General features: G+C 31.6%; 4 protein-coding genes across 5 annotated transcripts; 1 reads left to right on the plus strand and 3 right to left on the minus strand.

Moving 5' to 3' along the window:
- Positions 1-1,902: 1,902 nt before the first annotated feature.
- LOC145184634 (uncharacterized) lies at positions 1,903-19,160 on the minus strand. The gene is made up of 2 exons (XM_090092529.1): positions 17,952-19,160; positions 1,903-3,530 (listed from the first exon to the last, which is right to left on the minus strand). Exon 2 carries the CDS (start codon positions 3,220-3,222, stop codon positions 2,170-2,172), a length of 1,053 nt encoding a protein of 350 aa, XP_089948655.1. The 5' UTR covers positions 3,223-3,530; positions 17,952-19,160; the 3' UTR covers positions 1,903-2,169.
- LOC149886299 (uncharacterized) lies at positions 8,115-11,451 on the minus strand. The gene is made up of 2 exons (XM_090092527.1): positions 9,216-11,451; positions 8,115-9,127 (listed from the first exon to the last, which is right to left on the minus strand). Exons 1-2 carry the CDS (start codon positions 10,377-10,379, stop codon positions 9,113-9,115), a joined length of 1,179 nt encoding a protein of 392 aa, XP_089948653.1. The 5' UTR covers positions 10,380-11,451; the 3' UTR covers positions 8,115-9,112.
- LOC149886300 (uncharacterized) lies at positions 17,898-19,136 on the minus strand. The gene has a single exon (XM_090094364.1). The coding sequence runs from the start codon at positions 19,134-19,136 to the stop codon at positions 17,898-17,900; it is 1,239 nt and encodes a 412-aa protein (XP_089950490.1).
- Positions 19,161-22,828: 3,668 nt separating the features above from the next.
- LOC145184020 (uncharacterized) lies at positions 22,829-27,630 on the plus strand. Of its 2 annotated transcripts, none has more exons than XM_090092530.1 (12): positions 22,829-23,030; positions 23,857-23,968; positions 24,677-24,770; positions 24,877-24,931; positions 25,217-25,357; positions 25,537-25,614; positions 25,697-25,881; positions 26,069-26,214; positions 26,402-26,540; positions 26,629-26,741; positions 26,948-27,032; positions 27,185-27,630. In XM_090092530.1, the coding sequence occupies exons 1-12, from the start codon at positions 22,919-22,921 to the stop codon at positions 27,239-27,241; spliced, it is 1,317 nt and encodes a 438-aa protein (XP_089948656.1). In that variant the 5' UTR covers positions 22,829-22,918; the 3' UTR covers positions 27,242-27,630. The 2 variants fall into 2 exon arrangements, with proteins under 2 accessions (XP_089948656.1, XP_079915688.2); XM_080059562.2 differs by having other exon boundaries at positions 22,834-23,030; positions 25,217-25,361; positions 25,541-25,614.
- The last annotated feature ends 9 nt before the right edge of the window (positions 27,631-27,639 follow it).

Genomic DNA, 27,639 nt, shown 5'->3' on the forward strand with positions numbered 1-27,639 from the left:
TGTTAATTGACTGTATTTTAGAAATAAAGAAAAAGAAAAATTTTGAAACTTTGCAAAATGAAGTTAACCCGTTGACGGACACTTGCATCTATAGCTGTCAAAGCGAAGTTCACTATGTGGCATGTCGGCAATAGCCGAAACCTAATTAAAGATGCTGAAGTATCAAAATTAAGTTTATTTAAGCAGAAAAAGTATACTTCTAATATTCTAAAAATTACAAAAACATATTGTGCTAATTTTCGAACTTCACTTGTTCTTAATGTCCGTTAATATGTTAAAAGAATAAAAGAAAAGGTTTAAATATCGAAAAGGTTTTGCTTGTGGCTTGAGAATACGGCAAACGAGTGTTCGGTGAGAATTTGACGTTTCAACAAGACTGTGCAATGGCTCACTCCCGCCATCTTTCCTAAAGATGATGTACAGACAACTTTTCAGCTACAATTGACAAAAACTCTTAGCTTTTACTCATTGGGCTATTTTGTTTTGGACGGAATTTATTCACCAAATACTGGTAAAAAGTACGATTGAAAAAAAAGTGAGTTGACAAATTGAAGCTTGAACTGAAAAAATAAGATTAAAAAAACGTGTCAAAAAGTTGTGTATGTTGAACAAAAAGATTGTTTCTCATTTCCAAGAAAAACTTGAAAATTTTGTATAGAATAAATTGTGTAAAGAAATATCTTTCACATGTCCAAGAAATTATTTCCATTAATAAAAGTGAAATTTTATGTAGAAAAAGGAACGGTGAATATTTTAAACGGGATTTAGATCAATACCATTAAAATTTGAGTGAGAAAAAAAAACAAAAATGCACTATTCTTTTCGTGACGCCCGTTAATAATGGTATTTCTTTATAGAATATCAAATAATAAATTTGTTTATTTCTTGCTTAGCCTAAGGTTGTGTAGGTAGTTTTATGAAAGTAATCTCATTTTTTTTTGATAAATTTCTTTAAAAAAAGTATTTGTGAGAAATGGGTAATGGCTACTAAGAGTATACAATTTACACTCCATATATTTTGTTGAATCTGCAGCAACCATTTTAAAAAAGATGACTTTAAGTATCAATGGAAAACTTTGACTCCTCTGACTTTGTTGTGTTTTTTATTTCATTTTGATTCCAACTACAAAAGGAATCAACTTCCATTGGTGATTCAATACGCTCAAAAAAACCAATGAGTTCCATTTTAAAAATATTGTTAACAGAGGTTATAACTACTAATCCAGTAAACAAATAGTTCCAAAGCAAAATTTTTCACAAACAATTTTAGTAAAAAAAAAAACTTAAAATATTGAAACAAAAAATGAAAAGAGAAAAAAAATTCACTCGACAGAATAGTTAAACAGTTAAAGAAAAAAGGGCTTTTGTTTTAAAAAAAACATTTTTTTCGATTCTTTTCTTTCGATTTATTCTTTTATAATAAGAATGTAAATTTTGCCAGTGAACTTGCAATCTTATTTAGAAATGTTTAAGTTTTTATAAAGCACGTATACCCCTAGGGTTACCCATGGTAATGCTGCAAATAAAAAAGTGTTTGGATCAGATCTGTTGCAACTAATGGGGAACAAATTATGCTGAGTTTTTTACTTACTTGAAAACTTCAAAGAAATTTTTTGAACAAGATTCTAAAAAAGAGTTTCGGAAAGAGAAAAAGAGAAGATTTCAAGTGAGACTTGTTCAAATTTAGAAAAACACTTTGGCCATGAGGTGGTAAAGAGAATGTGTATGAGTGACTTCCAAAGGTGGTAAGAGTATACATTTGAGTGACTTTGTAATATATTATTATTGTAATTAACATTTTATTGTTTGTATTTGTAAACATCAAGATAATATATTCATGAGACAAATAATTGAGAATATTTATTAACATCAGTAAGGAATGAAAAACCAGTGGTAAGTATCTTTTTTTTTTTTATATATATATATTTCGATTAAGGCATTATCATTATTATTGTTACTATATCCTTTAATATTTTTATTGAAAAGTTTTACCACCCTCACAAATTTTCGTTACTCACAATCAGTCTCGCACTACTCAGTTTCAACCCCTTCCTTCCTTCTCCGTGCTAAACAAACAACTGCGCTACTCAAGAACACTGCCATTACACCATCTTCGCGGTCACACTCCGCACTCACAAAAACGCCACACTAAGAAAACCCGCCTTCATACTATCTCCATCTCACAAAAACCCCGCCCTCACAATACAAGCACATGGCAACATAATACTTTGTTGTCAACGTTTCTGAAACTTTTATTCCAATTGTTTCCACGCGCGCATTTTCAATCTCTTTGAATATCTTTAATGCGTTTTCATATTGCCCACTGCAATAAATGCAAATTGCAGCATAATACCTTGATAATAGTGTGTATGGATGATTTTTCCCCAAACACTCAGACCTTGATTTATCAATTTCCTGAAAAATCTTCTCTGCTTTTTCATAATGAAATAACTTATACAAGCACATAGCAACATAATACTTTGTTGTCAACGTTTCTGGAGCATTTATTCCTAATGTTTCAGCACGAGCGCTTTCAACTTCTTTGAATACCTTTAACGCGTTCTCATATTGTTTATTGCAGTAAATGCAAAGTGCAACGTAATACCTTGCTAATAGTGTATATGGATGATTTTTTCCCAAACACTCAGATCTTGAAATATCAATTTGCTGGAAAACCTTCTCCGCTTTTTCATATTGACATAGGTTATACAAGCACATGGCAACATAATACTTTGTTGTCAATGTTTCTGAAGCATTTATTCCTAATGTTTCTGCACGAGCACTTTCAACTTCTTTGAATACCTTTAACGCGTTCTCATATTGTTTATTGCAGTAAATGCAAAGTGCAACGTAATATCTTGCTAATAGTGTGTATTGATGATTTTTTCCCAAACACTCAGACCTTGATTTATCAATTTCCTGAAAAATCTTCTCCGCTTTTTCATATTGACATAGGTTATACAAGCACATAGCAACATAATACTTTGTTGTCAACGTTTCTGAAGCATTTATTCCTAATGTTTCTGCACGAGCACTTTCAACTTCTTCGAATACCTTTAACGCGTTCTCATATTGTTTATTGCAATAAATGCAAAGTGCTACGTAATATCTAGCTAGCAGTGTGTCTGGATGACTTTTTCCCAAACACTCAGACCTTGAAATGTTGATTTTCTGGAAAACCGTCTCCGCTTTTTCATATTGACATAACTTATACAAGCACATAGCTTCATGATACTTTAATGTTAACTTTTCTAAAGCATTTTTTCCTATTGTTTCCGCACGCAAATTATCAGCTTCTTCGAATATTTTGATTGCATTTTTATACACTGTTACATTATCCTTAGGTTTTTGGTTATAATGTTTGGCTTTTAATGCTTCATTACAACTTTTTTCCAATTTTATTTCAAATGAAGTTTCAACATCTTTATTTTTTACTCTTTCTGCTGCTCTTCTAAACGGACACTTTTTATTTTCAACGTAGAATAAATATGCTTTCGTTAAAGAATTACAAATTTGATTCCCACTTACAACTACTACAATATGCGGATTCTGGGACATTGATACTTTTCCATACTTAAGGAATTCAAGATGGCGTCGTGTTTTTAATTTTTTAATTTTTTAATTTCTGCAATCATTTTTGTTGACTTACCTTTTTTGTGTCCTCGTGTTCTAGACCAAAGAGTTGATCATAGTCCATAAATGTAAAGCACGGTTTTAGTTTGTAATGCCCAATAGCCAAGGTGTGAATTCCGTCTTGCAAGATGTGTCTTTTGTCATCGTTAGCGCTGAGTGCGACTTTGTTGATTTCTTCGGTGTAAATGTTATGCTGATGAGATCGGATAACGTTCATAGCTGCAAGCTTTTCATTTCCACTTAATAAGCAGTCTTTATAATCTTGATGAGTGATTTTCTTTTCAACTACGCATTTCTGAATACCTTTGCATTTTTTCTCTTCTTTTTTTTCATTAAAGACCTCATAGGAGTAGAGCTTAGGACGAAGTCCTACAAACTCTTTAATTAGTTTTCCACCAGCCTCGTCTTTGAACATACCGATAATCTTATTATTTAACCCTACTTTAAACCCAGCGTTTTCAATAGCAGGATGGTCTTTAGAAAAGTTGCTCGTGTCAAATTTTTCAAGTACATCGTTAGCAATGTCCTGATAAAAATCTTCTGTTTCTATTTCGTAAAACAGAGAGTCAGTATCAGTCATGAGTAATTTCAGCTTATCCCCGTATTTAGGTTTCATGTAGTCGTAGTGGTGTTGAAACATGAGTGTTTTGCTCAAATCGAGGATGCTCATTCCCAAGTAAACAGGCTTGTCGTAGTAGACAATTGTTCTTTTCATGTGAACCGCAGCAAGGTTTTCATCAAAAATTCTGTTTCGTTCATATCGAGGGCTTTTAGATAATTTTAAGACTTCTTTTCTCGTGGTAACAAGCCTAACATCAACGCGTTTTAGAATATTCTCCATGGTCTTGCCAAAGACAGAGTTATTCATGAGTTTAAAAAATTCTTTATCAGATTCATTTTTAGCCTCGGTTCTTAATCTAGTGTTGAGGTCAATATATTGTTTCATAAAAGTTTCTTCTTCAAAGGTGATACCACGATGAATTTTTGTAATAACTAATCCCATCCGTTCATAGAGTTTTAGGTTTTCATGATGAATGACATATTTCTCCTTGTTGTTTAAAGTAGGGACCAGCTTTTCCACTTTTCCAATAGTTAATCTTTCAGGAGCTAAAGGATAGTCGTTGTGTAAATCGTGTAGACTTTCAGGATAGGTTAAATCGACTTCGAGAATGCAAGGTATGGATTTCCAATTGGAGAGTTCCTCTTCAGTCATCCATCTGAATCCTCTAAAAGGAAGAGGCTTACACATAGCCCATCCATACAAATTGTTAGCGTCTAAATATTGTAGGAATGTAGATGGTTTTGAAGGATTGTAGGAATTGTTCATGTATTTGTTATTAGCAGTTCCATATCGATTGGAGATCATGCTAATTCCACCACGTATACCTTTTTGTATCATGTTGAGCATATTAATATCAGTTAACAATTCCAATTTAATTTTAGTTTTCTTTAACATAGCGTCCCAAGCCAAACCAGGGGATGTGTAATACCAAGCAGGATCAAGACCGTAATGACTGAGACATGTGTTTCTGAAATCTTCAAATGCATCTGCAAGTATCAAGACGTCTGAAATATTATATAATTCGTGATAGTCTTTAAAGGTTTTACATCCAAATTCGCTATAAACGTTTTGAGCATGTGCATAGTCTTTCACTGTTGCTGATTCATCTTTTAGCTTGGAATAGAATGCTTCAATAGGAGGTAATTGCGTTTCAGTGAATTTCTCAATGGAGTTCACCCAGTCATAAGGGTAAATACCTTTTTTCCTTATCAAATTAAACTGTTTTTTTTCTTTATAATGTTCAGCTACGTTTTTGCACTGTTCGTCAGTTAGATTTTTAGCTAGTTTTTCTAAACCGAAGGGTAAGAATCTGATGCTGTCAATAAACCTTAGCTCTTTCATTACTTCCTTTAGTTTACCTTTCTTATCAGTGAATTCTCTCACTTTGATTTTTTTCGAGAAGCTGATATATTTTTCTTCATTGTTGGGTATACAATTGAGCTTTCCACCTAATTTCTTGATGAACAAATGAGCGTCATAACCGGACAAATTATGAAAGACAACAGGAATGAATTTTGGAAGTTTATAATTCAAGTTGCATTTGTTATGAGCAGCTCCTCGATACTTTCCAGTTAAATGACAGTGATCCCACACTTTGTCACTGTTAAGATCTGATTCACAAATATGACATAGAGTTGCAGTCTCAAAATTCTTTTCATCCTCATCCGTTACCACTTTCTTTTTTACTATATCAATCTTGTCGAAAATCTTTATAAGGTCAGCTTCAAGCATGGTTATAAACTTTTGAGCTACGTCATCGTCATCGCTTTCTGCTGTGTACATAACTGGTTTTTCTTTGTAAAGGCTGTCGTCAAAGCATTTGATGTAATAGCAGAAGGAGCTTGGAACGTGCTTTTGATATTGATTGGTGTATGACTCTTTCGAATTTGGGGTGCAAGTGCTGATAGGCTTTGTGAAACTTTCAAAGTCTGCGTATACGATGTACGGAACCCTCATAGACTTGCTATAGTTTTTAAATTCAACAGTTGCTCCTTCTTTAGGAAGTTCGATTCTTACTGGAGCGTTATTATAGCAGTCTTCTCGATGTTTTTGGAGCTTTTCTTCCTGGTCATAACCTTGCAGACAATTTCGGCAATAATGTTGTTTTCTTTTTGTTTTTGATGTTTGTGAAGATAATAACCGACTCAAACTTTTAATGAGACAGTAATGGTCAGTGTCGTCGTTTGAAATAAACAACAAATCAACACAGTGCTTTCGATCTGTAAAATCAGATACTCGCAAAGGGTAAAGTTTTTCATTTTCATACCCAAAGACGTTCACGCTAATGTCAGGATTATTTTTCTCAAACTTATCGATTTTATTAAGCTTAACAGGAAACTCTATTCCATCCCAATTCAGCTCTTCTGATTTTAGAACCAAGTCTTCATCGATTCTTTCGTTATGCGTATTTTTTAAATTCAACGCTCGAGTGACTGACCATTTAAAGCATTGATCATCCTTGTTTTCCATGTTGATGATCGCCTTTTTGTCTTTCAGCTCTTTAGGCAGCTCCATATAGGAAGAACCGCTGATAGGTTCATAAGCAGTAAAGTTAATGTCCATCCTTATAATCTTAGACAGGATACTATTAGATCCTAAAGCATTGTATTTAGCACTACTTTCCAAGACTTTTTCTTCCATTTCGCTTATGAGCTCTCTTACATCTGTAGCTGCTAGAACAATCTCTGATCTTGATGAAAAGCTTGCTTCCCGAGTCACTTCTTCACCAGTCATCATGCTTACAGATTTCATTTTACACGTTAAAATAATTCTTACTCTGGTGTTTCTTTCCACTTCCATGGTTTGAATAGCAGACTCTCTTACCAAATTAAAAAAGGATGCAATGTCTTGGTATCGAGAAGAAGGTGTGTAAGAAAATTGTCTCACAGAACTCTCCGCTGAATGTTCAGTCATTTTAAACTTTACTTTAATTGGTTTTACCACAGGTTGTTTTACAGCAGGTTGTTTATACTCTGTTTTTGATACAAGCGATTTGATAGACTTTATCTTTTCATCGATTTTGTTCACTGCTTCGCTTACCTGATTCTTGACTACTTCGGGAACGTAAGGCTCCACCCATTCTTTAACATCATTTAACTTAGTTTTAACATAGGACGTCACACTTTTTGTAACTCTCGTCAGAGTTGAAAATAAACCAGGTCTTGGTGCTGGAACCGGTCTAGGTGTCATGACAGGCGATGAATCTAAAACAGGTTCGTCAAGGATAGGCCTTTGCAAATGAGCTGGTTTTGGAGCAATAGGAGGCTTTACCATAGGTCTTGGTGGAATGATTGCTGGTTTCGGAGCAATAGGAGGTTTTACTACAGGTCTTTCAGGACTAACAACAAGTCTTACTTTTGCAGGCTTTATTGAAACTTTTGTCGGCTTAACAGAAACTTTTACAGCTGGCTTAACAAACCTAACCACAGTAGACCTTTCATTAGTATGCAAAGGTCTTGCCTCAGTCGTTCGTCTACGAAAAGAAGCAGGAGCAGATACAACTCTAGGTGGCTGCAAAGCCATTAAAAGTTCTCCTTTTCTCATTTTAGAGTAACCTCTTATTTTTTGCTCTTTAGCAATTTCTTTTAATTCTTTCACAGTTTTACTTTCCATTTTTATTACGGAAAGATTTTTGTTTAAGCCACTTTCATTTTTTTGCTTTTTAGCATCAGTTTTATCACCCATTTTATTAATGGAAAGAAATTTTTTTTCGATGCATTCAATTTTTTGCTCTTTAGCATTTAAATCTGGTTTTGAAGAATAGATACTCATTTTTATTATACCAAGATTTTCTTTAAGTCAATTCAATTTTTTAAATCTTGGCACACTTTCAGCATATTTTCTTCTTCGAAAAGTTTTTACCGTTTTTTAATTCTCCCGTGAAAAGAATTAAAAAATTATTTAGAAAGACGTGAATACATATTTTTAATCTCTCTAATATTTTCAGTGATTATACGACATTTATTACGTCCGCTAGCATTTAGTTTCCAATTTGTTCCGATCAGGAATTTATTACGCAGATAAATGTCTTCTTTTATAATTCTGATCACTTCTTCAAAAGGTGCTACTTCAACCATTTCTTTGAAAATGATTCGATGTTCCTTTGGAAGTTTTCTTACGTTTTTTAGAAATTTAAGCAAACTTTTTGATTTAGCCGTATCAGAAGTTGACTCAAAGCTATCATCAAGAGCATTTAAAAGATCATCCTTTTGCATGCTTTCCATCTTTTTTTATTTATGCCAAGAATTTTATTTAAGTCAATTTTTTAACATGCTAAAAGTTAAAAAAATCAATTTTGCTGCTTTTTACGTTTTTCAAGCTTTTCAGAATTTAAAAATTCAATCTTGATTCCATCATCCACCTTTCCATCTCGACGCTCTAAATATCTCCATCCACGTCCAGTCCCTGCCATCGCTTTGTAAAGAGACTTGTATTCAGTCACCTCACCTGTTTCAATGTTGGTTATTCTCACAGTGATAGGCTTTTTCTTAACTAAACTAAGCCATTCCCATTTTGGATCAACAGGTTTTTTTTCTTTTGGAGGAGGCTTTACTTTTTTTTCTTTTGCTCTTTCCAAAATCTCATCTTTACTGATCAAATTATTTTCAACCGCAAGCATCATCAACGTTATTAAATCTTCTGCTGTTTTACTAACGCCGTTTTCATTCAACAAATTTTTCAAATACGATGTTGTATATCTCATTTTTATTATACCAAGATTTTTTTTAAGTCAATTCAAAAATCATGATTCTTTAGAATACTCTCCAATGACTGGTCTTGTGTTTTTTATTGCTTTCACAAGCTCATCCTTTTTCATTTCCGAGTAACCTTTTATCGCATGGCTTTTACCTAATTCACGCAATTCTTTTACCGTTTTGCTATCCGTTTTTATTCAGATAAAAAACTAATAAACAGCAGTCATGTTGGTTCCATCTGAAACAAATTTAAGCAGTTTGTCAGAAATAACCACTGCAAAAATAATGGTATTTGCAATAGTTGAAGTTCGAAATTTAAGGTTTACCACTAATTCAGCTGTTTCCGACGTCATTCTTTCTTTTTGCTTGCTGATATCCACAAAGAACAACGGATATAATTTTATATATTCAAGCAAGCTTAACCCAGATTGACAAACAAGTTCATTTGTACCGTAATATTTATCATCAAAAGAGAACGCATCTGAATAAGCCATGACCACTCTCTTTTCTCCAAAATTCAAGTCGTAATTGTAATTTGGATACTTTATTCCATTAACAGTCACGTAAAAATTGCTAACATCACAATGGTCAAATAGTGATGGATTAACTGTTTGACTGGAATTTCTGTTTGTCTGAAGTCCGAACAAGATAAATCTTGGAATGCTTTTGTCAGTGACTCTTCCAAGCGACCAGGTAAATTCTGTTTGACCGGCTGGAATAAGCTGTCTTTCACATTTGTTTGATTTATAAGCCACTTGAATGGGAATTTTTTGAGCTATTAAATTCATGAAATCAGTCTTTTTCGAAATATCCAATTCAACGCGAGGCATATAAAGTCTGAATTTTTTAAGGTTGATCATTCCTCCACTAACGCTCTCCGCTCTATAAATCGCATCATCACATTCTTTCTTTGTAAAGGTGATGGTATGCCTAAACCCATAAACAACTTTGTCATAGGTTTCGCAAAATCCAAAAATGTGTTTCAACGGAATTTTAAACGAAAAAGCTCCAACGGATGTAGTGTCTGCAAACAAGTGGTCTCGTCTAACATTGAATCCTGAATTTCCAACAAGATTTGACGTATCCATATACCACATCTGTTTTAATCCATCAGCAAACTGAAATCCATAAGGATATTTCATCAATCCAAGTATGGTGGTGGCTGGACCTGGATACATCACTCTTTCCACTTGCTCTCCCGACAAGTCATAAGTCACATCATTAAACAAATACATCAAAGCGTTGTTCACCAGTGCAATGTTGTCTTTAGCATCGTAAAAGGTTCCATCGCTCTTTTTCAACACTCCTTCAATAAGAATGTAAGCCTCTGATGGTACTGTTTGAATCGATTGACAGTCAATCTCAAAAGTAATCGTGCCTGAAGAATTTAAATCGAGATTGGTTGGAAGGTACTCAAAAAAATCAACTTTTTCAATACCAATATCATACTCTGGGTTCTCAGTAACTCTTAATCGCTCAGTACTTATCATTTTTTATATAATAAAAAAAATTATTTAATTCATTTAAATGTCTCTCATTGCAAGACATTGCAAGTTTATAACAAGTCATCGCAATAGAATGCTATCTTCATACTATTTTCATGCCCTGCCCCATTTTCACCAGGTCTTGAATTCGAATCGCGTTCTTTTTAGACATTTTCTTAATTTGAATAGATGAACCAGTCTTTAATTTTTCAATGGTCTTTTTACCTTTATCAATAGCCACGTCTTTAGCAGCGGAGATGGCTGAAAGGGCTAACTCTGTCCCAGCAGATTTTGCAGCTGTAATCGCTTCTTGCCCAATTTTGCTTGATGCAGCATTTTTAAGCAAATTCACTGTTGCTTTTGATACACTTGACGCAGCTGCTCTTTTTATGAAATTTTTAATCATGTCTACAATACCACCTCCACCAACAACGTTCTTTTTCACATATCTTCTTTTGTTCACAATGAGCATTTTTTTAAATAAAACAATTTTTTTTAAATAATTTTATCAATAGCCTTCATTAACGATTTATATTCCTCTTTATTAATCTCTCCTTGTCTCAACAGCTCATCGCAAATAGCAACAGCCTCGTTTCTTGAAGCCGTGTTTCCAGCATGCCAAGCAGCTATACTCAATTCAAGCTTTTCCACCAACGCATTAGGATCGCTTGGAAGAATAATGACACCGCGACCTTTTTTACCTTTTTCAATACGCATCATTTTTTCCCAAATAGGAGCAATAAGTTGTTGATACTTTGGTCTTCTTGATGATTTCGGTTTATGCGGTTGCGAATCAGATCTTATAGCATCACTGTCCATTAAAATTTTTTCATAATTTTGCAAATCTTCATCGGTATAGCTCTTTGGTATTGTTAATTCAGTCATCAGTTCCCAAAGACCTTTTGTTCCATTATACTTTTCTTCACCGACAATGATATCATTTCCATCTATTTCAACCTCCATTTTTCCAATGTACATTTTATCTCCAACTTTGTTCACTTCAAAAGGCATTTTGGATACAAATTTTCCTTTAAGCATCTTTTCATTGCTCTCAATGATAGGTTTAAATAGCTTGCTCACATCAGCTTGAAAATTCGTATCTGAAATGTTGTCATTCACGCTGTTCTGATAAATCCTCTTTCGTCTATCATTAATTTCTTTCACAATTTCATCCCTTTTATTCAGGTCTTGTATTTTAAAGAAAAACATCTTTTTAAAATACGTGGAAAAAAAACATAAATTGGTTTTTACGACTACGTTGATCCTTTCTTAAACAAATTGTTAAACGTTTGAATCGCGTCTTCTCGTCCTTTTTGGATCAAGTTTTCTTTAGTAACTTCATCTATCCCCTTTTTGGTTTTGGTTCGTATTTCCTCCATCAAGGATTTAAATTTTTGAAGCTCATCAATAATCAATTGAAACTCTGAATCGTTTATTTTTCCATCCATCAACGCTTTGGAAATGTGCTCGCTAATCGTATTCAATTTCGACTCTGCCAACACTTTGATCTTTTCATGCTTCTCTGCTTTTAATGCTAGTTTTTTGTTGACTTGTCCTCCTACAATGGATAAAAACCCCATTCCAATAGCCACACCTTCACACGCAATTGCAACAGGGGTAGCAGCGATGGTTGATAAAAGACCAATTCCAGTCACACCCAAAGCAATGCATAAGGTTTGGATTGTATTATCTACATTAGAAATGATCCTAAACACGCGATGGTACTTTTTGCTTAGATGAACTCGCTTTGCTTTTTCACTCTCTATCTCTTTCTGAATCTCGCTTATTTTATGAAGCCTATAAACATGCCCTTCATCTACAGGAGCTGATGGAAGAACTGGATAAAGTTTTTCATTCAATATTTCCATTTTTTATTAATAAAAAAAACTATTTTAAATCAATATAGTTAATCTTGCAAAGTTTTTCTCCTTTTTTAACGGTGACTTCCTTGTTGTTATAATTGTGTATGGTTATAAATATCTCATCCACAGACTCGGAAAAAATAGCATCGTTTTTGAAATAATTCAATTGGTTGCTTATTTTATTCATCAAAGTGACGACAGCAATTCCTTTGTCTAATTGTAAACCTACAGACAACGATATCTGCTTGTGAGATACAGGAGGAAATTTAATGTCTTGTTGAGCAAAAATCTCATATTGTTTGTTAACGTTGAAATAAGGTGGATGATCTAACGTTTTCGTAGACACAATAATGTTGTTTGGTTTTCTTTCCTCCAACTCTCTAACCCTCTCTTCCAAAATTTTTAATTGCAAATCCAAACTATGAACTTCTGCTGAGGCAACATTTCTAAAAAACTTGTGAGGAGCATGCATTTTACATATTAAAAATAAATTTTTTAGATCATTTTATTCTTTATATGTGAGGAATAAAATGATTATCGTTTTAAGCAGCAGAAGCACACACTCTATATTCATCCTTTTTAAAACCTTCAATCAACGCCTCAATCTTTAATCTATTTCTTTTCTCCTCCTCATCATTGATGTAAATGATAAAGTTGTTTCCACCCGTTTCATTACGCATATCTTCTAACAATTCATTATATATATAATCATCATATTCATTTTGTTCTTCAACACTCATCGAATTGTAATCTAAAACTATAGTATCATTGTAAGGTCCATTGTAAGGTAAATCTTCAGGATCAACATCTTCTGAACTAGGCAAACTAAATACAGCAGCTTCGTCTAAAACATTAAAATCATCATCGCTTAAATAATATCTTTCCATAAATTCTTGCGTAAATTTTTCAGTATATTCTTCCATAAATTGTTCATAAATTTCTTCTATTTCATAAGTAAATTCATCTCTCTCTATCAACTCTAACGCATATTCTTCAAGACTAGTAATTTCTTCCGGCGTTGGAGGTTCTATCCTTTCATTCATTGCATTTAGCCGTTCTATCATCGCACGCTGATTTTCTGACATACTCATTGTTATTTTTTATATGAAAAGAAATTTATTTAACTCAAAATTCAAATTTTTTTTCTTATCATACAAAAACAGCGTGTCTATTTTTGCAAACTTAACAATTCATTATTATCTACCCATGAATTAAACGAGTCTGGATATCCTAACCATTTGACTAAAGATCTGTTCTTTTGCTTTCGAATGACTTTTTCAATTCTAAATATGTCTTGATTGGTCTTTTGCATTTCTTGTTCATAAAATGTACCTTGTATTTCTTCACCGTTAGCGTCAGTGATTTTATACGTGGGTGGATTCGTATACTGAACATTTGACACGGTAAAAACCTCTTCAGTCCATCTCGGTGTATACCCCTTTTCAAAATGAGACTTCTTTTTTACGATTCGCACTTGATCACCTATGGAAAATTTTGGTTTTGCTGGTAATGTTTGATCCTTTCCATACAGACTCCACCAGACCCTACCTTTATTCTTTTCATCGCTAGCTTCCACTGGTGTCATTTTAATAGAAGAGTGCTTTGTGTTGTTGTAATTTTTCACCATCTCATCTAATACGTCGATGTATTTATTAGTGTTGTTAGCTGAAAAATATTTAAACATTCTCTCTTTCATTGTTCTATTCCATCGTTCAACAACAGAACTTTTTTCTTCATTTTCAGTGGAATACAGTTGCACACCCAACGCTCTCACATGTCTGTTGTAAAACTCTTTTCCTTTGTCTACCCACAATTTGACGCATTTTCTTTCTGTGAAAATCTTTTTCAACGCTTCAGCCACTTCAAGACCTGTTTTGCTTTTTAACGGAACAATCCATCCATACTTTGAAAACACGTCGATCACCATGAGCAAATATTTTACCCCGTTGTTGAATTTTGAAAACGATTGCATGTCAACCAAATCAGCAGCCCATATCTCATCAATGTCGTTCACAATCACTTTTCTTTTCTTAAAATGATGAATCACCGGTTTATGAAGCTCCTCTGCAAGTTGATCCGTCCATTTCAAATCACTCACACCCAATCCGAATTTAGCTTTGGCTTTGATGATGGGTTCGATGATTTTTCGCTCGCTTATTTCTCTCTGAGTAGGGTTTGGAATGGAGTTCATTTCTTCAAGCATCATTCGATCTGCTAAATTTCTGTTTTGCTTGTCGTTAAAATACTTGTAAGCTAAATCGTGGTGATATGCAGCATTGTCTACTCTATCCACCGGTTTGCTCCACTCTTGATACATGTCTGTGGAAGTAAGCCTTTTGTCTAAATTGGTACCAGGCCCTGCAAAGTTCATCCCTGGAATGTGCATTTCTCCTGGAAACTTTGCCCATGGAAGCTTTATTTTTTTTGAAAAATTGTTGATCGATTCTACCAAGTCTCCTCCACTAAGCGCATGCGCAGAAACAAACTTGCATTTACCTCTTCCGCAGACGACACAAGCTCCTTTGACTATATGCTTGTTGTTTTTTGTGATCTCGTTTTTCAAGTGAATGGTATCAGTCTCTCTTCTACACTTAACACAGTACATTTTTTAACATATATAAAAACTTTTTTAATATAAAAAATATGGAAGTGATGAAATTGTCGTGTAAAATTGGGAAAACCAAAAGAAACAACAGCAAGCTTTTACCGAGAAGCATTCGAGGAATCATCGTTGGAAAGTCTGGATACGGAAAAACAACGTTGCTGCTCAATTTACTTTTAAGACCTGGATGGCTAGATTACAATCATTTGCAAGTGTTTGGAAAATCTCTTTTTCAACCGGAATACAAAATACTCAAAAGCTCGTTCGAAAATAAACTTCCTAAAAAGGATATTGTTGATTTGTTAACGGATGATGTACAAGACGAAATGGAAAAATTGAATTTAATCCATGAAGATGTTATTAACGATCTTTCAAAAAAATATTCCAACAATGATGATATGGAATGTCAATTTTTCGAAACAGCAGACGATGTACCTGAACCTGAAGATCTTGATTCATCCAAAAACAATTTAATGATCTTTGACGATTTGCAATTGACTAATCAAAACAAATGTGAAAAATACTACATCCGAGGAAGGCACTCTAACGTCGACTGCTTTTACCTCGCTCAAAACTATTTCGAGATTCCAAGACATACCATTAGAGAAAATGCTAACTTTATTTGTCTCTTTAAACAAGACCAAAAAAGCGTTAATCACATTTATCAAGATCACGTTTCCTGCGATATGAAAATAGAAGATTTTAAAGCCTTTTGCAATCATTGCTGGAATGAACCTTACGGATTTGCTGTCATTGATCTCTCTTCTAAAAAGAACGAGGGAAAGTACCGAAGCGGGTTTGATGATTTTTTATTTTTCTAAAACAATTTAAAAAATAATTATTATTTTAAAAATGACAGGTATAATCATCGGTGTAGATGGAAAATCAAGTGTTATCACTACTGAATTTTTGGATAAAATCGTTTTTGACGAAGGAAAAAGTTATGAAATGGCTTTTCTCGGTCTTGAGACTTACAACAGCATTCCAAATGTAAACAGTAAAAACAATTCTTTCAAATACAGCATGGACAATGGAGCTCATTGGGAGAACATTAACATTCCATCAGGAAGCTATGACATTAAAGACATCAACAATTATTTACAAAAGACCGTCTCAAACACAATAAAAAATTATGCGTCTCAAAGCGCTAGCTACGTCACAGCAAATAAAATCAGCTACTCTCCCGATAACATAAAAATCGGATCCAATTTAAGCACTTTAAAATCAACCATCACACTTGGAATGAATTATTTGATGGATTTGAACGTGGAAAACAGCATCGCATCAGTTTTAGGGTTTACTAAAAGAAAATTAAATTCCAATTCCGAATACGAGTCGGATCAAATCGTTAGAATTTCAAGCATTAGCACCATCAGAATCGTTAACAACGTTATCGGATCATCCTATATTAATGGAACCCAACTCAATTGCATTTACTCCTTTTATCCAAATGTTAGTCCTGGCTATAAAATCATTGAGAGACCAATGCATTTGATTTATCTTCCTGTTAAACTGTTTGAAATTTCAACAATGGTTACTCGCATCATTGATCAGAATGGAGATTTGGTTGATTTTCGTGGAGAGGATATTGCAATACGATATCATATTCGAGAAGTGAAATAAATAATTTTTAATACATAAAAAATGAGCAATTATCAAAATATCAAAATTAATATCTCGCAGAGCCAATCTGATAAAATTAAAAAAGCCATTCAAGACAAAACCGATACTAGCATTAAGCTTTCTCATCAAGACTTGAACGGTAAACATGTTCTCGCTATCACTAATGCGCAATTGAATAAAATTAGAAAAGCGTATGAAGCTGGTAAAGGAGTCACACTCAAACTGAGCAGAAAACAATTATCATACAACTCGAAAGTTGAAGGTGGATTTATCGGAGCTCTTTTACCGTTATTAGGTATGATAGGCAGCACTCTTGCTACAAGAGTAGTCCCAGCTCTAGCTACTGGATTGTTAGCAGGTGTAGGATCTTCTGCCGGTTCTGCTATGGTTGATAAAATTGCTGGAAGAGGTCTTTTTTATATGAGCAAAAATGGGAAAGGAATGAAGATAAAAACTTTAGGTGGAGAAGGATTGTTTATCACCCCATGGACTAAAAATGTTTACGGTGATGGACTCTTCATTAAAACTGGAAAAGGCTATCAATCTGCTGGAGCTGGATTATTACTCGGACCTAACTCGCCCTTTAATAGTAAACCCTTTTTAGGTGCTATTCTATGAAAATCGCTTGTTAAAAAATTCGGATAAACTTTTTAAGAAATTAAAAAAAAAAATGATTGACTTTCAATGGATTGATGTAGAAGGAATTGTTTTACCTAATGAAGCTTTAACTAACTTTCAATTGATAAAGGCTGCTAAACAGTTAAAATTAAAAAACTTTCAAGGTGTGTTTGTCAGGGATGAGTTACCAAAAAAGCCAATGAAAAAAGAATGTGGAATCGTGAATACGGGAGATTCAAGCACTGGTGGATTTCATTGGGTCTGTTGGTATAAAGACGGAGACAAAAAATACAGTTTTGACTCTTATGCCCAGCCTCCTCTTGTCGAGCTCGTTGACTATTTGAAAAGCCCTGTTTATTATAACAGCGAGAGAGTTCAGTTTGGTGATACGTCTTATTGTGGTCATTTGTGTCTTTACATCTTAAAAAAATTGAATGAAGGTCTTGACTTTCAAGAAGTTATCAATACCTTGTGGTGAAATTTTTAAAGAATAAATTTTTTTTAAAAATAACAAACCATGAACGTTATCCGATCACATCAGCATAACATTTACACCGAAGAAATCAACAAAGTCGCACTCAGCGCTAACGATGACAAAAGACACATCTTGCAAGACGGTATTCACACCCTAGCCCTTGGACATTACAAACTAAAACCATGCTTTACATTTATGAACTATGATCAACTCTTCAGTCTAGAATAAATTACGAAAAAGATACAGTTTTATACTTCTTTGCAGGTTCCGGCATGATATTAACAATGAGATGGAAATCTAATAGCATTTTTACATTTTAAAAACACAATACCATCTTGAATTCCTTAAGTATGGAAAAGTATCAATGTCCCAGAATCCGCATATTGTAGTAGTCTTACATTTACGATGTTTTGCATTTCGTTTTTATAAACTTGCATCATATGAAGAATATGAGTCATCCAGCACTTACTTAGAGTGAAAGGAAAGTGTTTTATTGAGTTTATTTTTTCTTCTGTGAACTTTAGCATCGTGTCTTTATAATCGATATTTTGCGTAACCATTCGATTTTTTGCGTAACTAAGTTCGGTCTTTTGCGTAACAATTTGTGTTACTTTTTCCATTTTTATTTTTAGGCTAACCTCTTTATGACCTGCTTTTTCAACCGTTAACAAAGAGAAATTTACAAGGGTTTGAATTGCTTGGTCAATCTTAAAACGATCTTTTTCTCCCAAATAATCAGCTAAATTAATCAAAAAATCCAATGTAATGTGTTGACCATCGCAATACGATAAGCAATTGAGAATTTTGAATGAGAGCTTTTCTTTGTTTATCTCTAACTTTTTTAAAATAATGCTGATTGATTTGACTACGCATTTGCTTTGAGTTTCTTTACGCGATTTCGCAGTTAGTATAGCAATAGGATCGGCTTGAAAGTCGATAAGAAACTTGTCTAAAGTTGTAGTTAAACTCGTATTCAAGTACACAATAACTTGATTGAGCGCTTGAGGATGGAACCAAAGCATTGCTGCAATTTCTTGCAGTCTTTCATTAGATTGATTTAAAAGCTGGTTTTGTAAAAACATCATTGCTTCAGTTGGTAAAAAAGAGCTTATTTTTATAACAGTTGATTCGATGCTCCAACAGTTCCATTGTGAAGTTACCATGGTAAAAGAGTTTGGATGATGATCTACGTAATTGTCAAAGTTTATCACGGTGATATCATCGACTTCATCGTAAATGTATAAAGTCCTGCCGTTTCTAAAATGGTTGTGAATCATCTTAGATATGACCTCACTTTTAAAAGCCCCACTGGAGTCTCGTACTTTTATTCCGATCTCACGAGCAAAGTCTCTTACAGAATCCTTTAATGCATTAAACGATGCATTTATCCACACGATATAATCGTAGCAGTGTTTATATTCATAAGCGTATTGACGAGCAATTTGTGTTTTCCCAATACCAGCCATGCCCGTTAAAACTACCATTTTTTTTGCTAACTTTTCGGATTGGATAAATATTTCATGAATGAGATTAACTTCCTTTTGGCGACCCACAAAGTTCTTTGAGGGTGGTTGAAAATACATCTTTTCAACCCACGAAACCTGCTTCTAAATGAGGTAAAATATATATTTTACAGAAAGGAGATGCAAAAATATATATTTTTAAGAATAGCAGAGACATGTGATGATGTTTTTTCACTATGAGTTCTGAACATCTAAAATTTAAGCGGAAATAAAAATGTAACCGAAAAACCTCTTCACTTTTATGCTTTTAACTTATTTTCTTTCCAGATAGTAAAGGAGAAAAAGTTGATTGATCAGAGACATGAGAACAACTATTTGTAAAAAAATATTAGTTCCCAAAGAAATTCGCCAACAAAAGCAACAATAGAAAGTATTTTTAATTCGATATTACCCTATTAATATATATTCGATATTATTAATGGTTTGTAACGGCAATATCTGATTATACTATAATTATATTCCTATATTTTTGGCTGTTAAAAGTTATTCTTTGGAAAAATGTTAATAGATATAATTATTATTACTTTTTTCTTTTCTTCTTTTTATTTATTGTGAACCTTTACAAGTACTAAAAATTAAAAGAAAAAATAATCAAGTTTATTTTAACTGACTTCAACTTAAATAAACTTGCTTTTTTTGTTATCTGGTTTAATATGACTCAAATACTTTTGATATTTTTTCACCTAGTTACGTGGTTGAAGTAGATTGGTTAAAAAGTTAAGGTTTTTTTTGAAGAATAATATTCAAAAAAGGTTGTTTACCGTGTAAAAATAGCTGATTTAATTTCCTTGCGGAATCTTCTCGCAAAATTATTCTTTTAATGAGATTCAAAACAAACCAGCGACTATTTAAAAGAATCTTTCATTTGGCAAACGAACTGCGGAAAATGTAAATAAATAAATAAAACAGCAATTGATGTTTATATTTATGATTTATAAATTAACGTTAAGCCAATAGTATTGACACGGTTGTTCTAATCTCTTGAAAGATTTGACTCGTTACTGTTTCAGTCATCTTAATCTTTATTCATGCAGATAAATGTGAAGAGTTTATTCCATATCATTCAAATTGCGGATTCCAGAATCAGAGCAAGTGTTGATTCTAGATGATATGAACAGAATTTCTGGTAAATTTGTAAAAAAAGGAAGTTATGCTAACTGTAGTTTAAGTTTAGGGAAATTATGTTTTTCTACTCCGTAGAACAGAAAAAAAAAAAAAAGATCAAATAAATGGTACGAATCAAATTGTTACTTTAAAAAAAAAAAAAAGCAACGCAAAAAAAAATGTTGAAATTAAAGTCACATTTAACATCACTACTTAAGTTAAGAATCGGATTTGGATTTTTTCCGTTAACGACGAATTATAACGAGTTATGACGATTAACCTACAAACTTCTTTATCAGTGCTTTAAGATAAAACAACTGATATAAAGATTGCGCGACTCTTCCGATGTTTATTTAAATAAAACTCCAAGTGCAATTAAAACAACAAACTTTTTTGGTATGACAAGTTTATATATTCTTTCATAAGTTTGTTCTTTTTCTTTATTTTCATAAAAAGTGTAAGGAGGGAAAACGAAAGAGATTTAAACATCATCTTTAAGTTTTACTTGATTCAAACATATTACATACTCAACGAAGAAAAGAGGAATCAGCTGAAAGAACAGGTGGATACCCATGAACAGTTCTATGAAAAACAAATCAGTCACATCCATTAAAGTTTAAAAGAAATTCAATTGTAGCTACACTAATTAACAGTAATAGTTCAATTATTAAGGCACGCGACAGTTCTGTAGCCATTTTATGAGTTTTATAAACAAGTAAACCCCAGAGATAAACGCTAATCAAAAAATAACTGATAAAACCTGTTTCAAAGAGCCATGACTAACTGGTAGAATCTTGTTAATAAAATATGTTTTAATACCAAATTTTATTTTAAGATTGAAACACTAACGATCTTGAAAATAAAATTTATTGTTAATGCTAGAACAACACTTGATTTAAGAAACATTAGCGGACATATAAAAAGATCGTTTGAGAGAATCTAGAAGATTTTTTAGAGAGAGTTTTTATGGGAAGATTAAATGAGAAAATCTAAAAGAAGATTTGAAAAAGATTTTATTACAAAATCAAAAAGAGAATTTTCTTTGAGAAAGATTTTATGGAAAAATTGATTTTTTGAAAAAAAATTTTTGGTAAAAAATTTTTCGTTCCGTTTATTTTACTTTTAAAGTGAGAATAACTCGGTCCGTTCATTTTACTTTTAAAGTGAGAACAACTCGTTTCGTAACTAATAACTAATAATTCGTTGCGTAACTTATAATTAAAAACTCGTTTTTAAAGTAAGAATAACTCGTTCCGTTTATTTTACTTTTTGAATTGTAAAAGAATGGCATGAAAAAATAACTTTTAAAATGTTGCTAATTTTTTTTTGGGAGCTTTCGTACTTGAAAGTAACGCCAGATAATCTTTTTATAAATGTTGAAGATCTCAGATGCTGCTACATTTCCAACTGCCTAATGGAATCAAGAGTGACCTAAATCGTAGGAGCAGGGAACAATATCTTATGATAATAATTCGGGTTTCAATTTTACATACTTATTTTTCATGCATTTTTGTAAATATTTATATTTATATGTATACACGTTTTACTTTTTATTTTAAGCATTTATTTTAAGTTTTATTATCTGCAGGCCTTTCCAAAATGTTGCATCGGTTGGTTCCGCTTGATAGTTGACAGGCTATTTTTAATTTCGTAATTTCAAAAGATGTAAAAGTGTTTTGAGGAGTAGTTGAACCTATAATTTTAAAGATGATGTTGGTTAATCTCATGATTAACCAACGGTTAATTTCACTAAGATTTCTGCTGCGATAAAAAACTCTGATTATCTTCTTCAACTTTGAAGTTCATCCTGTTTACTAAACATATGATCACTTTTTAACAAAAATCTTACACAAGACCAATATCAAATATATATTGTTGTAGCGAAAAGATGTAAGCTATTAGCCATAAGAAAAAGTAAGCTACACTTACCCATAATATATCCACCTGTAAGTTTAACAGTACATGTTGAGATTTTACGTTGCATTCACTCTGGCTATAAGTTCACAAAATTATAGCAGCATAGCAATAATTTATGTTTGTTAAATAAAATCTAGTAGTTTTTAGAAAGTGCTTTTTCCAATTTTTTTTTTTTTATAACAAAGTTACCCCACAATTGATGGAAACAGAAACTTTCTATTCCATGACTATCTTCTTAGAAAATTTAAGTCCGAAGCTGCATTCCTTGGATCAAATAAGGTTCACGTTCAAGGAAAACTAAAAAGAGGATTTTAAACATTTTTTTTTTGTACAGATTCTGGTTATTTTATCCACAAAATAAATTTGGTTTGTGTTTCTTGAATCTATGAATTTTTTACATTGGAGATAAACTTCTTATTGTAGAGAACTTAAACTTTCCAATTTATCAAATGAGGCACTCATAGTTACTATCTTTTCGCGTTAGTAGCTTTATCCTAGTTAACTGAAATTCCTGAAAAGCTATAAAAGGTGTTGTTAGGTCAAATTTTATTACTCTAAAAAAATATAAAAATTTGTATATATGATTTTTAACACATTTTAATTCATGAACAAAAGAATTACTTAACCTTATTCAACTGTTTTATACTGAGGCTAAAGGAAGTCCTTTTTCCCGTTTGCCGCCATTCATCCACGTCTTCGAATCAAGGATATTTTGCAGAATGGTTCATGACTTTAAAAATCTTTTTTACTTCCGAAAACTAAGTCACATGAAAAGTATATAGAATTCCAAAAGGTTTCGAATAAAACGAATAAACATTATTATGCCTTCTGCAAAAACAAGAGTATCTACCAATTCTACTGAAAATTTTAGCGTTAATGTAAATGAGAAAATACTCAGAGAATGTCACGCACTATATACTGATGCAGAAAAAGGTTAATATATATAAATGTATCATAACATACTTTATGGTAGATAATATAGTTCCTGTTATATTAATAAGAAACAGCTAATAAAATTTTTTTCTTAGTGCAAGAAAAGTTTTATATTTGTTTTAAAAATACTGTTGCATTAATATGACATTTAGTAAATTGTTAAAAAAAAAAAAAAAATTACTTCCAACTAAGTTAATTGTGAATAGCAATAATATGAAAAGAAATTTCTCACGTTTTTATTTAAATGAATTTATGAAAAATTATGTATTTTTTAGCCCAGTTTACCAAAAGTTCAGGTTGATTAACTTGAACACAAATTTACAAAACTTATTACTTTACAAAGCTGTTTAAATGATAAGGACAACTTGTTTTTGACAGTTTCAGAACACTTCCCTAATTATCTGTGGCTTGGTGCTAAATGGGTCTATCTCAAAAATTAATGAAACTGAGTTATTTTCTCTAAAACACTGTAAATAAGGTATTTTGTATAATGCACAAAAGGCTTACATTACAGATATAAGTATCCAAAATAACATAGAATCTTTGAACTTTTAGCTGTAATTGTACTTATATTATTTTGAATTTTTTCTTACCTTAAAGCTAAATATTTTTAAAGCTAAAATTGAATTAACTGTTATCATACTCTTTATGTATTGTACAAAATATTACTGTACAATTACTTTTCAACTAAATAAAAGCTTTACTTATCTGACATCATGATTTCCTTTATGTAGTACCTTTATGTAGCGAAATATATTTAGTAAATATATTTAGTACTTTAAATCAATATCTCATGATGATTTTTTAAAAAAAAAAATTTTTTTAGGGCTTATCAAGATCGCAGAGTCTGTAGGAGTTGGATTATTAGCTCCTCGTAAAAAGATCACTATTATGCTTATGGGTAATCATTCTGCTGGCAAAAGTTCTTTTGTAAATTGGTATGTGTGCATGTTTTTCTAAAATATTAAAGTTGTTTAATTTAGAATAAATTTTCAAATGTTGATACCATATTATCTCTGATTAATGTTAAATTTGCATATCAAATTATAAATACTGTTTATAATTTATTGCAATCTTTTTGTATTGAATTTTTAATGAAATTAAAAATTAACGTTTATATTCCAAATTGTCAGAAAAAAAACAAAAAAAACATTCATAATCTTGGAACAATTCTGTGAAAATTTGTTTTTAAAACTTTCATTAATTGTTTATTGCTTATTGCTTCATTAATTGATTACATAATACAAACATGCATGCATGCATACATACATACATACATACATACATACATACATACATACATACATACATACATACATACATACATACATACATACTTACATACATACATTGGCACAGTTTTTTAGTAAAATTAGTTTTCCCAAGATTTATTGCTGTACTTTTTACTATTTTTAAGATTCTTTTTAAATATAATCAACACACATATAAAACAACAACAAAAAGCCCCAAAAATCAAATTAATACTTGAAAACATTCTAAGTTAATTGTATAATATTTGTAGAAGTATGATGCTTTTAGTAAATAAATCTAAATCGTTTTTATTACTATTTAATTTATTCTATTCACAAAAGCATTCTCTTCATTTTTATTTACTTTTTTTTTTTTTAAAAAAAAACTTCGTTTAGGTATGTTGAAGAACATATTCAGAAAACAGGAGTTGCTATAGAAACACAAGGATTTACTATTGTCACTAGCGGAAAGAAACGAGAGTCACTATTAGCAAGTTTTATTATAATAATTTTTACCAGCTCTTTTTCAATTTTGTGTTTTGAAAACTTATTTAGAAGTATATTGAATTTTAAAAAGATCTGTTTTTTAAATTTAGGGAAATGCATCTTTTCATCTGTTTCCTCATTTAAAACCTTTGCAAGAAATTGAAGGTGTTTATTACACTTTTTCAAAAAATAATTGTTTTGTAAATTTGAGGTTCATCAAATTATTGCTGTTTTTTCTATTCAATAATATTTCTTAGATGTTAAAAGCTTTTTTATTTGATATTTCTGAATGACCCTTTGATACAATCTAAGTTGTTTAAACTGAAATATTTACAAACATATTGCTTTTGAAAAAATATTACTTGATATTTTATAACTAAAGGATTGCATAGAGATGTTAATTTTATCTACAGTTTTGATTTAACAATGTAATTTGCATTTAATTTTTAGGTGTATCTGAATACGTGAGTACAGAGATTTCTACTTCAAAGCAAAAAAAGTTCAACATGATAATGTTTGTTGATACTCCTGGGCTAGTAGATGGGGATATGTTATATCCATTTGATGTAAACCAAGCCATTGAATTCTTAGGCAAGTAGACAAAAGTTGTTTTGAGAGGAAAAAAGTTCACTATTTTCAATACTTAATATTGTTATTTAACTATTATTTTATATTATGTTGTTGTTTAGTATTTAGTAAGTTCAATTTTTAACCTCAATTTTACTTTATGTTATATTGAATGAGCCTAATTTTCATATTTTTTTGTCCAGGAAGTCTCTGTGATATGATATTTGTGTTTTTTGACCCTATTGGACAAGCACTTTGCAAAAGAACTTTGAATATTGTGGGTAAGTAGAGCAGCAATAGTTGTTTGAAGACAGCTTAGAAAACTGTTTTTTTATCTATTTTTTTTTTGTTTGTTTGTTTCAGAACATCTTAATGAAAAGAAAAATGATAGAATTCGCTTTTATCTGAGCAAAGCTGACACAGCTGGAACAGAGAGTGATCGTCAGCGTGTTTTGATGCAAATCACTCAAGAATTATGCAAAAGACCAGGATTAAATAAATGTGGTTTTGATATGCCCACTATCTTCATTCCATCACTAACTGAAAAGGTCTCAAATTCTTTTTTTTTTTTTTTCTTTTTTTCTTTTTTTTTTATCATTTAACAGTCAGGTATTATAAATAAGAATTAACATAAAGAATATCTTTAATAACAAACCTTAGTTAAATCAATAACTAGATAAGTAACAAAACAATATATTAAAAAGAATTACTTAAGTAACAACTCATATTTTAAAGGCTCCTCGCTGCGAAAATCAGATAGAATCAGTATGTAAAGAGATAGACAAGACTATTAATCAAACTATTCAAAATACTCTAAACAAACTTGAAACCGATTGTAACACAGTCAGTAGCAAAATTAATGCAATACTAGAAGAAGATAGGTAAGTCTTGTATCTGCTCAATGATTTTAATGTTAAAACCAGTTTTAAAAGCAACCCAGCAAATCCACATTTAGAAAAATTCTCTCTTTATTTTTGGTTTGGTTTGTTTTTGTTTTGTTTTTGTTTTGTTTTGTTTTGTTTTTTTGGTTCTTCTATGTTTTTAAATTCTCTTTTTTTAATATTTTAGAATTCAAGGTAACGCAAATATCCGATCTTCTATTATCAGCTTTTTGCTACTCCTAATGGCAACATGTATTGGGTCATTCTTATCACTCAGTTACTTCTCCTTAGATTTCTTGCCTTATGATCCTATAAAAATATATTTAGTATGTAATCTATATATATATGTTATTACATGAAAGTCCCACTTATGTTAGTTGATTGCTTCTTATTGCAAATGTCATCGTACTTTAGGCACCAGTGGCTAAATTTTGGCATGAATTCCCTAAAGAATTTGAATTTCATACTCGCTTAGTGCTCGGCGTTTCGTTAGCTATTTTACTTATTGCATCTAAACTTTTCTCGAGGTAAGCAAGATTTTTCTCGATGTAAGTAGGATTTTTTTTTTTTTTTGAGGTGATAGAAGCAAATATTTTATCGGATTTATATTGTTAATCATTAATTCATGGTGTTTTAAACTTGAAAAGTAAGGAATATTTGATGACTAATGATCATAAAGTAAAAATGGTTTCATCGATTTAAAAGAAGTTAATAACTAATTCCTTTGTTTTAGCACAAAAGCAACGCTACCACGTAAGGTCCGGCGGGTTCTTCAAGAAAAAAAAGAATATATTGAAACTGCTATCAAACCAAATAAGGTATATAAATTATTATGTAGATAAACTACAAGATAAAAAATTCTTTCATTAATTTAACTTCTTTTTTTTCTTTTTTTTTTTTTTCAATTTTTTTTCAAATTTTTTTGTTTTTATGTTTGAAAAAATAAATTGTACGATTTTTCTTTGTAAAGGCCAGACTATACACTGAGTATTTGAAACAAAGCGTGGCTGATCACGATTTGGAGTAAATTGACCGAGATTTTGTTTTTGTCGCCTTTTGAGTTTTTTTTTTTCTCTTTGGGTGGTTTACTTGCAATATTTCCTACGGTAGTTTATTTGCAATTTTAAGACATCTCATCGAGTAACAGTCACAATGTCACAACGTCATAAAAATCATTACTAGTTTTGTAGAACAAAAGTTATTTTTTAAAAAATAAAAATATTTGTTTCTTTCCGTATTTTATTTTTAAGTTAAAAGTTTTAAATAATTTTATAATAGCAAATGTTTTAGTCAATCGTTAAGTTGAGGCATCACTCGTCTTACTTTTCAAATTTTCTCTTGGATTTTTAGGATTTTTTTTTAAATTGAATGTAGATGTACGTTAAACAAATTAAATACGGAATTAAGAATAAAGTATGAACGTTG

This window comes from Hydra viridissima, unplaced genomic scaffold (genome assembly GCF_058129835.1).
Source record: "Hydra viridissima isolate aposymbiotic clone 2 unplaced genomic scaffold, HvirCarnegie_v1 scaffold_7, whole genome shotgun sequence".
Lineage (NCBI taxonomy): Eukaryota > Metazoa > Cnidaria > Hydrozoa > Anthoathecata > Hydridae > Hydra > Hydra viridissima.

Bases quoted from the DNA above. Each gene is read 5' to 3' on its own strand.
- LOC145184634 (XM_090092529.1), bottom strand. From the start codon at position 3,222: ATGTGCTTGTATAAGTTATGTCAATATGAAAAAGCGGAGACGGTTTTC.
- LOC149886299 (XM_090092527.1), bottom strand. From the start codon at position 10,379: ATGATAAGTACTGAGCGATTAAGAGTTACTGAGAACCCAGAGTATGAT.
- LOC149886300 (XM_090094364.1), bottom strand. From the start codon at position 19,136: ATGTATTTTCAACCACCCTCAAAGAACTTTGTGGGTCGCCAAAAGGAA.
- LOC145184020 (XM_090092530.1), top strand. From the start codon at position 22,919: ATGCCTTCTGCAAAAACAAGAGTATCTACCAATTCTACTGAAAATTTT. The intron at 25,358-25,536 runs GCAAGTAGACAA...TTTTTTGTCCAG, and splicing joins CCAAGCCATTGAATTCTTAG to GAAGTCTCTGTGATATGATA. The intron at 25,615-25,696 runs GTAAGTAGAGCA...TGTTTGTTTCAG, and splicing joins AAGAACTTTGAATATTGTGG to AACATCTTAATGAAAAGAAA.